The sequence below is a fragment of the Mus caroli genome, chromosome 11 (genome assembly GCF_900094665.2).
Source record: "Mus caroli chromosome 11, CAROLI_EIJ_v1.1, whole genome shotgun sequence".
NCBI classification, from domain to species: Eukaryota; Metazoa; Chordata; class Mammalia; order Rodentia; family Muridae; genus Mus; species Mus caroli.
Window position 1 is genome coordinate 117,178,489 of NC_034580.1, and position 10,925 is coordinate 117,189,413.

Below are 10,925 nucleotides of genomic sequence, written 5' to 3' on the forward strand. Positions count from 1 at the left end.
AAACCCTGTCTCGAAAAACCAAAAAAAAAAAAAAAAAAAATGTGGGTTCAGTGTTTGGTAGGATTATAAGGAATGAAACCAGTTTGGGCCAGTAATATGGCATATTGGATGGTGGTGGTTACCTGTGAACCTGAGGAGCTGCCTTCTGAGTTGGTCTTCTGAACCTGCATAGTAGAGGGGAGAACCAGCTCTCCTGCTCTGCGGTGGGCACTACCTTCTCCAAATAAATAAATAAAAATGTAAACAAAGTTAGCCTAATAACATTTCTAGAAAGAGCAAATTGATTACTATGAAGATTAAATTCTTTCTTTGTGTGGGCTAATACTATTCATCTGGATCTGAAGTTTGTAGACAATTTAAGACTATAGGGTACAAATTTGTTTCTTTGTTTGTGTGTGTGTGTTTTTAAGATTTATTTATTTATTTATTACATGTAAGTACACTGTAGCTGTCTTCAGACACAACAGAAGAGGGAGTCAGATCTTGTTAGGGATGGTTGTGAGCCACCATGTGGTTGCTGGGATTTGAACTAAGGACCTTTGGAAGAGCAGTTGGGTGCTCTTACCTGCTGAGCCATCTCACCAGCGTGTGTGTGTGTGTGTGTGTGTGTGTGTGTGTGTGTGTGTGTGTGTGTGTGTGTTTAATGAGAAATTTGCTACCCAGATCTGGCTCTAGTACCTCATTTTGACAGGGTTGGTAATTTTGTTTCTCTTGGATTTAAGGAGAATGGAAAATGTTTCTTACCTTGCAGTGGGAGCTGAGGGAGAGCCTGGCTTACTGCCCCATCTGCCATCATAAGATTATCTGTGCTAAGCAGACACCGGCTCCTTCTCTAGCTCCTTTCTTGGACCTGAATGCTGTTATGGGTCTGGATGATGAGGCACCTACTTGACTCTTAGGAGGTTGCTAGAAATCCTGCCTGCCGTATAACTAACCCTGGCCTTAGTGCCATCTCATAAAAGAGATGGTTGGGTGATACATAGGATGGGAGGATAGAAACCGTAGAATCCGTTCATGAGGCTAAAGTTGGCATATAGTAGGAACAGTTGAACCTTGGGAGATAGAATTTAAAAAATGAAATGTCATTTCCTGTTGTCAAATTAATATGTAAATGGTAGCTGATGAACTTCTTTTTAGATTGAAATTTTGTTTGTTCATATTGTGGAACTTGGGAAAGGAAGGGATCGAACCCAGGTCCTCATACTCCTCAGGAAAACAGTGCATTGTGCTGTTTTAGCCCTAGAATGGATTTTTAAAAATATACTTATTTTTATTTTATGTACATTGGAATTTTGCCTGCTTGTGTGAGGGAGTTGGATCCCCTGGAATAGGAGTTACAAATGGTTATGAGCTACCTACCATGTGTATGCTGAGAATTGAACCTGTGTCCTCTGAAAGAGCAGCCAAGTACTCTTAACTGCTGAGCCATCTCCCTAGCTCGAAAATGGGATTTTTAAGCAGCTTTGGGAATTGGAAATAAGAAATGATTACCTTAACTTCCCCATTGACCGGCACCATCCTCCTCTTCTTCTTCTTCCTCCTCTTCCTCCTCCTCCTCTCCTCTTTTTTCTTTTTGTTCTTGTTGTTCTGCATCTGGCCCACTGGAAGCATTTGTGTGGAGCCGCTCCTACCTCTAAGTTACCCACACAGTGGCCTGGGTGTCCTCCTCAGTGTTACTTACCCTGATGGCTTGGACCTGTGTTTCTCTGTGATTGTTATTCCATCTCTCTTCTGGACCTGCTCTGCTGTGGCCTGGTGCCCACTCTTGGGCCCGAGATGGCTGCCACCCCTCTTCCTCTGCGCGCCGTTTTCTCCATTACTTGTCCACACCCTGCTGCTGCTTCAGGGTTTCTGTTCGCGTCTGACCAGGCACCAGGGTTCTAGCCCAAGGCCTTCCCAGTTTTTCTCTTCATGCTGTTGAGGGAGGGGATCATCTTAGCAAACACATTTCGAGTTTGTATCTTTTTAGATAGTTTCATGTTCACTAACTCAACTGACAGCAGAGATCACCTCTAATGAGTGTTTGCAGATTCGTGAGCGCTGCACTTGGTTGTGTTGAGTGAGAAGAAACCCATCCATTGTTGTAAAGAGCAGCGGCCACCTTCTAGGCTCACAGAAGAACCCTGCTGGTGGGTGTACATGGCGTGGAAGGATCTGCATGGGGTCCCTTCTGAGGTGTGCTTGAGAGAGAGAGAGAGAGAGAGAGAGAGAGAGAGAGAGAGAGAGAGAGAGAGAGTCATAACACTCTAGAGTTTGTGTGAGCCTGAGTATGTTTCTTGTGCAGCACATGTTGTCTCTGGCTTTGTTTGCTTTGGGTCAAATGTGTGTGGCAGGTAAAGCTTTTTCTAGAGAGTGGGGTTAGGTAAGAATAAAGAGCTTGTTGAAGAAATTAAAGATATAAGTGATTCTAAGAGACAGCTTAGAATTAGTCTCAAGGATAATTTACACTTCTCAATTTATGAACTTGTATTTATTATAAATTAGTAGAGATGGGTGACAATCAGATGTCACCACTCAAAGAAAATGTAAATTTTAAATGTGTACGAAGTGTTTTGCTCACATGCCAGTATTGTGTGTATTGTCTGTTTACCTGGTGCGGTGGAAACCATAAACAGATGCTGGAGTGGAGGGTGGGGCGGGCCTCAGCAAGTACTTTTAGCTGCTGAGCCTTCATTTCAGCCATGTTTATTTTTTAAGGTAGAGTCCTATGCAGCCTAGGCTGGCCTTCAGCTCAAGTAGTTGAGGATGGCTTTGAACTCCTTTTCTTCCCTTCCTTCCCAGTGCTGTGATTATATAGAGTTATGCTTTGAGAGCAAGTGATTCTATTAATGGACTGTATTCTGAAAGCTCATGTTCCTCTCTGATCTGGATGTCAAGAACTGGGGTTGATGTGAGATCAGGAAAGGAAGCTGTAAGTGGAGGAGAGAGTTAGAATGGAGCCTGTTAGCCAGTGAAGGGCATGGTTGGCTGTCTTATTTCTTTTTTACTATTTGTTTGTTTGCTTTTGAAAACAGTTTGGCCTTGGCTGTTCTGGACTCACCCTGTAGACCAGACTGGCCTCGAACTCAGGGATCTGTCTGTCTCTGCCTCCACAGTGCTGGGGTTGTGTGCATCACCACCATCTAGCTTCTTTCTCTTTTCTCTTTTTAAAAATTTATTTTAGCCGGGCAGTGGTGGAGCACACCTTTAATCCCAGCACTTAGGAGGCAGAGGCAGGCGGATTTCTGAGTTCAAGGCCAGCCTGGTCTACAGAGTGAGTTCCAGGATAGCCTGGGCTATACAGAGAAACCCTGTTTCAAAAAAACTGCTCCCAAAAATGTATATTTTAGTATTTATTCATGTACATGTGTGTGTATATATGTACACATGTGAGTGCAAGCACCTGTAGAGGCCAGAACAGGAAGTTGAATCCCATGTAACAGTAGATACAGCTGTAAGCCATGATGTTTGTGGGTGCTGGAATTTAAACCCAGGTCTTCTGTGTAAGAGTAGCCAGTGTTCTTAATGCCGAGCCATCTTTCCATCCTCCATCATGTTTATCTGTCTGGTGTGCGCGCGCACCTGCGTGTCTGCTCATTGGTCTTTTCTGCTAGACCAGCTGGCCAGTGAGACCTTGGCCTTGTCTTCTCTCCACCTAATCCACTACTGTACTGGTATTAGGTGTGCATTGCCGTTATTTTGACATGAGTGCTAGGAATCTAAGCTCAGATCCTCATGCTCACACAGCCCTGTAATTGTCGTTGAGTGCAGGAGGAGGAGGAGGTGGTGGTGGTGTTTCCTTCTTTTACCCAGAAAGAAGTGACATCAGCTAAACTTTAGTTTTTGGAGACAGGACCTTATCTTGTAGCTCAGGCAGTCCGTTTGCCACACAGTTGTCAAGTGTGGGGACTACAGGCCTGTGCCACCATGCTCAGCTCTCTTTAAATGGATCATTACCATGTAGTGTGGTGTTGTGGTTGTGTGCAGTCATGTAGTCCTTAAGTGACTGCTGGTCTGACTTCAGTGTGTTCATAGTCGCCCCCAAGTGTCAACTTCCAGATGGATTCCCCTTGATACTTCCAAGTCTATTTCCAACTATCTGGAATTGTTAAATAAAGTTGAACATATTGTCAAAGCATTTGAAATGTCCTTTCTTGGGGCAAGAGGGGTTTTCGAGATGGGGTTCTCTGTGCAGCCTTGGCTGTCCTGGAGCTCACTCTTTAGACCAGGCTGCCCTTGAACACACAGATCCGCCTGCTTCTTCTTCCCAGGGCTGGATTAAAGTGTGCGCCACCACCATCTGCCCGCAATGTTATCTTTCTGATAGATGGGTTTTGCACGGTTACAGGTTCAGTGTGTTAAGTAAAGGGTAAAGACTTTTCCTTTAATGTCTCTGCCTGGTGACTAAGGGTCGTATAAACTATGAGTCAAGATTTTGCTTAACAAGATAAGCAGCAGCTGGGTACTTTTGTCTGGTGCCATGTGAAGCTCTGCTGCTGGCTACCTTGCTGGTGCTCAGACACCAGGGTGGGCAGGAGTTCACAGCTGTGATCACTGGCAGTGATTCTGGGGATACTTACCGTCTGTCAGTAACGATAGAAATACTTATTAGTGGTCTAAGACAGCAGCTTAGTGAACTTACTCCTTTCCACATAAACATCCGATTTTCCTCTTTAGCCAGTCAGGATGTTTTAGAGACACCCTGTGAGAAGTGGTACTGTGAGATCTGATGCTTGTGGGGTCCCACTGGAAGCCTCCAGGTCTGTCTGGTGGCCTCTGTATGCACAGGTTGAATGTGGTGCAGCACTCCCTGCACCTTGTGATCCAGACTGTTAGACTTCTGAGGCAAAAACACAAGGTTGTTCTCACTAAGTGGGGCAGTCGAAGGCTATAATTAACTCTTCTTTAGTGCAGGTCAGAATGGGCTGCCAGGGGATTTGAGATTAGATTTTTCAGAACCTTTGCTTTTAGAATTTAGAGAAGGGACTGTAGACCTCCAAAGCAAGTCGACAGGAAGAACAAAAGGCTTAGGGTGACACTCACTCTCGCAGCCCCACTCTTTCCCTCTTCAGGTTTCCTCCTTGGAGAGAGAGAGCCGGTGTCCTTCCACAGCCTGTGGAGTGAGTCATCCTCTTCCTAGCTAGCTACTTCTAAGTCCACAGAACTGCTCACCTGTGCCTTCTTTCTCACTTGAACATTTCTCCAATCCCCCTTGAATCACCAGGAGATAGTTACATGATTGTCACTGCCCTGCCTCTGCAGCTCCTGTGGCCTGTCACAGTTAGGGTGCAGATGATTAGATTAGCATCCATCTTCACTGTCATTCCCCCTACACTCACACACTGCGCCTTCTCAGCTCTGGAACAACTATTTTGAATTCTAAGCCACAGATTGGGCATCTTTCTTTTTGAATGCATATGGAATAAAGAATGGACCCTGAGGTGAAGAATTTGAATGGTATGCTTATGAAATCTATTTTTTTTTTTTAGACAAAATTGGGTCATTTCATTTCTGTAAAGTTCTTAAGAATGTGAATTTAGTAAAATTTACTCTACAGATGAACACATAAAATAGTTTTATTTGGAACTATTATTGCTGATATGAATATTCTCAACTGCGCTTGTTTAAGTTTGGGAGAAAAGATCTCAGGTAGCCCAGGCTGACCTAGAACCTTTGTATCTGAGGATGACTTTGAACTCCTGAGTCTCCTGCTTCATTCTCAGGACTGCCGTGATTAAAAGCACATACCACCGTACCTAGACTTTGGGATATAGATTTTTAAAATATGTTATCTCTGTACTCATCTATTTATAGAGAGAGGTTTTTACCACTCCTACCCAGACCTTTGTGGGTCTTTGTGACTTGAGGATCTTTTCGTGTGCTTATTAGCTATTCCAGTGACATTGTAAAGACAGTTCTCTTGAGTTGAGGAATGGTATGAAGTCTTGCAATATAAGGAACCAAGGTGGGCTTGTGCCATTTGTCACTGCAAGTGCCTAAGAGGCGGAGGGCAGCCTTGTTATCAGGCGTCCTGTTAATGAAATACTTTACCCAAAGTCAAATATGTAATTATCAGCTTTATTAGTGATTACGTAAAACAATCCTAGACATTATATTCATTTTGCTCAGACCCTGTATAGGTAAAACAAAAGTGATACTTTGTTCAGTGTGTCACTTCTGTGTTGATGTGTGTGCACCGTAAACTGCATAGAGTTATTTGTGTGCACCCTAAACTGTAGTCTGATCTTTGGACATTTTAGGGGGAAAGGACACTACTGTTTGTTTGGTTTTGATTTTTGTTTTTAAGTTAATTATTATCGTTATGTTGGTAGTATGCACACTTGCCACGTAATATGTGTTGGGTCAGGACAGCTCTCAGGAGTCTGTTCTTCCAGCCTTAGTTCCCAGGCGGTCAGACCCACACAGCACAGAGCTATCTGTCTCGCCAGCCTCTGATCATTTCCCTGACTTGGTTGCTATTTTAAGTGAGCTTTCTTTGAAATATACTTTATTTATAGAACAGAACCAACCTAAGTTGAAGGAGCCCTTTAAAGAGCTTGATTGATGCCCATGTATATCCTGGCAGGCTGTATCTCAGTGTGGAGAATAGAGCACTAGATTTACCCTCAGAATCGCTGGCGGCATCTTCCTGGGGGAGCCCAGGTCGGCACACTGTGATCTCCTAGGAAGGAGATGAGCTGTAGTTTTCAGGATTTCATTAAGTGCAGTCGGGTGGACCAAACTCAGAGCTTGGCTTTTATTTAATGGTGTTTGTGAGCTGCATCTGTGCTCTACAGTTGTTGAGTGGCACTCTGGTGCATGAGTGAACTTTTGTGCATCTGTGCTCCTGATGCTGGGTATCTGTATCACAGTGCAGCGATATCTGTTCTAGTAGTGTGGTGCTATCTGTTCCACCATTCTCCCATTGCCTTTCTGTGTCACAGTGCAGCCATATCCATTCTTATCTGCTCCACCATTCTTCCCATTGCCTTTCCTTTGTTTCTTTTCTTTCCTTCCTGGTTTGAAGCAAGAGCCCTGTACGTGCCAGACACACACTCCACCACTGAGCTGAGCCGATCCTTCCCTATCTTTGAACTCTTTATGTTGAGATAGGGTTTCACTCTATAGCCAGGCAAGCCTTGAGCTCGTGGTCCTCTCTTGTCTCTGCTTTCTGAGTCGCTGGTATTACAGACCTGTACCACTACTGAGCCAGCCTTTCCAACAGCAAATTGCCAGATAGAATAGTGGGTGGGCAGAGAGCTCTTTTCAGTCTTTGTTAATAGAATTAGGGGACAATTGGGACTAAAGTTGGGACAAAATTGCGTGTATCAAGAAACTCAAATGAGTCATTCAACCTGCTATCACAAGCCTCTGGGATCCTGCACCGGTCATGAGAGTCCAAAATCAAGGTTCCCTGGTAGGTGTGCACAGAAACAAATCTATCTGTGGAAATGTATTACCACTAATGTTTTCATTCATTCGTCCATTTGTTCATTCGTTTGTTCATTCGTTCATTCATTCATTTATTTTATGTGTGGGTATTCTGAGTAGCTGAGGGCCACTAATGTTACCAAGTTTCAATGTTTATTGACTGACTGACTGACACAGTTGGCAGTGAAAGGAAACGTGGGCTCTCTTTCTCTCACTCTTTCTCTCGTGCGTGCTTTTTTTCTCCCTGTAGCCTAGGAAATGAGGAATTTGTCTTCTTTAAAAACTTACCCCTGTTTTGTTTTTTTGAGACAGGGCTTATGCAGCTAAGGCTGACTTTGAACTGGTAATCCTGCCTCCACCTCTGAAGTACTGGGATTACAGGTGTTTATTATCACACCAGCTTCAGAATTGAAGTTAAGAAAATGTTTTAGGAGGCTACAGAGATGACTCAACAGTTAAAAGCTTTTGCAGGGGACCCAGATTGAATTCCCAGTAGCCTCGTGGTGTCCTGGGACTATCTGTAATTTCAGTTTCAGGAGATCTGGCCCCGCTTCTGACCTCCATGGGTACCAGGCACTCACCCGATACACAGACATATATGCAGCCAATACACCCATTCACGTATTAGAGAGGGAGAGTGATTTAATATAGATGCAATTATAGGGATTAGAACCAGGGAAGAAAGCCAGGAGTGGTTCCACACACCTTTAATCCCAGCATTCAGAGGTCAAGGCAGAGGCATGGGGATCTCTCTGAGTTCAAGTGCAGCCTGGTCCACATAGGATTCCAGAACAGTGGACTGCATAGTGAGACACTGTTTTGAAAGGGGAAAAAAGACAGGGAGAGAAGATTCCCAGCCAAAACGTTGTTATAGGGTTTGCAAGGAATCTGAACTCATAAGACCCAAAGATTACAGGTGTCAGTATGAAAGATATAAGAGAGAAGGAATTGGTCTCAAAACCTGGAATGCAGTGGAAAATAGAACCACTTGGGAGTCTTTGAGGAAACTCAAACAGGTGATGGTTTCTCAGAGGACAGAAAGCTGTTCATTTACTGTAGGGAAGAGGGATTGGTTGTGAGACATCTATTGGGAGTACTATTTTGAAAATTGATAAATCAGTTGAACTTGTTTTGTATAAAGAGACATCTCTAATTTTAAACTGCCTTTCTACTTAGAGACTGTTTAAACATGATCGATTTCCATGGGGCTGTATGTTAGTGTAAAGGTATGGTTTGTATGTAGACATAGATGTTGGTGGAGCCTTAGGTCTCTCAGCTCAATGCTCTAGCCTGGCCGGCTGTCAGAGGCAGCACAGGAGTAGGGTAGAGGCCACTGGAAGGATTCTGCAGTGGCTAAAGATGTCCAAGTGTAACTTTGCTCAAGCAGTGGAAGCTTAGTGCTTTCTTAGCCCTTGCTGGGGCCACACCTTGCCAGGTGGCAGACATTTGATTTTTTTTTTTCCTTTCTTTTTTGTCCTATAATTTTTATTTTTAATGGCTGCTCTAAGTACTGTTTCTGTATGTCCTTCTATCTCTGTCTCTCACATTCTCTGTCACTCTCTTCTGTCTTTTTGGGGTGAAGGTAGGGTGTCTCATGTGGCCCAGGTTGCCCTTGAACTTCTACTCCTACCTCCCAAGTGGTGGGTTCACAGACGCGTGCCGTTAGGCTAACATCGTATGAAATTCCTTATTTGTGGTTTTGCTTATTAGATGCCTTGGTATACATGGCTTGTGGTTTTTGAAGTGGAGAAAGCCTCTGTCCTGTGGAGAAAGAAGCTCAGGTGGTCGCAGACATGAACTGACTGTCGGGTTCTGTTTTCCAGGTGCACTTTCAGGTTTCCGAGCACAAATATCAAGATAACATTCACAGCCCTATCCAGCGAGAAAAGAGAGAAGCAGGAAGCACCTGAGTCGCCAGTGAAGCCTGTGCAGCCACACATCTCACCCCTGACCATCAACATTCCAGACACGATGGCCCACCTCATCAGCCCCCTTCCGTCCCCCACGGGAACTATCAGGTATAGCAGAGGCACAAGTTGGCACTCTACAGCTGGCTACCAAGAGTCTGCTCAGAGTTTCTGTACTGTAAATTGTAATTCTCCCACGGTGGTAGGTTATGGGATTCCTGTTTTGTCTGTGTCCCTTTGGGTTTGTTTGACCGGGACCATTCTGTGGCCTTAGAACTGGTGTTATCCTTTGGAGTCTGGTGGGTGCACCAGTCTCCTGAGCTGCTGTAATCCAGAGGTAAGGGTTAGGGTCACATAAGCCCTCCACCACCCAAGACTGATGATTGACAGGGCTTGACTTGTGCAGACCCGGACTGAGGCACTGTGCCTGCTCTGAGTCTGTGGTTACATTGTTGTGTCCTGTCTAGAGTTTGCGATTTCACTACCATTGTCTCTGATTTCCTGCTTGTCCCCTGAGCCTCAGAGGGGATAGATTGTCTAAATGCCTTATTTTTGACTGAACCCTCATCTATCAGTGTTCAAGAACTGTGGGCATGCATGAGTTTCTCATTTGCTGGTGGATAGAGCATTGAGGGAAGCTGTGGTGGGGTGGGGCTGGGCTGTGTGGGGTAGGGGTGGAGCTGGGCTGTGTGGTAGGGGTGCAGCTGGGCTGTGTGGGGTAGGGGTGCAGCTGGGCTCAGTCTGGGGCTGTTCTTTCCTTCTTCCTTTTCCCCCCACCTTTAAATAGTGTCTCACTGTGTCCATAATCTATGTCAATGGCTGAACTGGAACTTGCCATGGGGACTGGGCTAGCCTGGAACTCAGAGCTCTGCCTGCTTTTGTCTCTGCTTCAGGATCTAGCTCTTAAGTTTAGCTCTGTTTCCAGTTTTTAAGTATATTTTTTCATTGAAGAGATGGACAGATTATCTAATTATATTTCTTCCAAAACTCCTCCTCACAGACTGAGAGTGATTGAGTCTCTAGGCACTGCACTGAAAATTGAAATCTAAAATGTTAAGGGGTAGACAGATGGCTCATCCTTTCAGAGCACTTTCTGCTCTTGCAGAGAGACCCAGGCTCAGTTCCTAGTTCCATATGGCAGTTCATGAACATAATTCTAGGAGATCCAGCACCCTCTTCTGGCCTTCACCAGAAGTCACCAGGCTTGTGTATAGGGGACACACACACTCACACACACACACACACACACATACATACATACATATACACACACACACACACTTCAAAATGTAGCATAAATCTTTCAAAAAAAGATTTTTTAAAGTTTGGGGCTGGAGAAATGGCTCAGTGGTTAAAGAGCACTGGCTGCTTTTCCAGAGGTTCAAGCCCCAGCACCCACATTGGCAGCTTATAGCTGTCTGTAACTCCAGCTCCAGGGTCCTCATGCCCTCAGACAGGTGGCACACATGCATGCAGAACACCAATGCACATAGAATATTTTTTACAAAATGAAGTTCCTAGCCGGGCATGGTGGCACACGCCTTTAATCCCAGCACTTGGGAGGCAGAGGCAGGCGGATTTCTGAGTTCAAGGCCAGCCTGGTCTACA

The 10,925-nt window shown here is 44.7% G+C and overlaps 1 protein-coding gene across 2 annotated transcripts in view; it reads left to right on the plus strand.

Moving 5' to 3' along the window:
- Foxk2 (forkhead box K2) overlaps positions 1–10,925 on the plus strand; it is a 50,291-nt gene that overhangs the window by 16,308 nt on the left and 23,058 nt on the right. For both annotated transcript variants that reach the window (XM_021177329.1, XM_021177331.2), the window contains exon 2: positions 9,234–9,428. In XM_021177329.1, the coding sequence (XP_021032988.1) occupies positions 9,234–9,428 (195 nt within the window). The remainder of the gene's footprint in view (positions 1–9,233; positions 9,429–10,925) is intronic.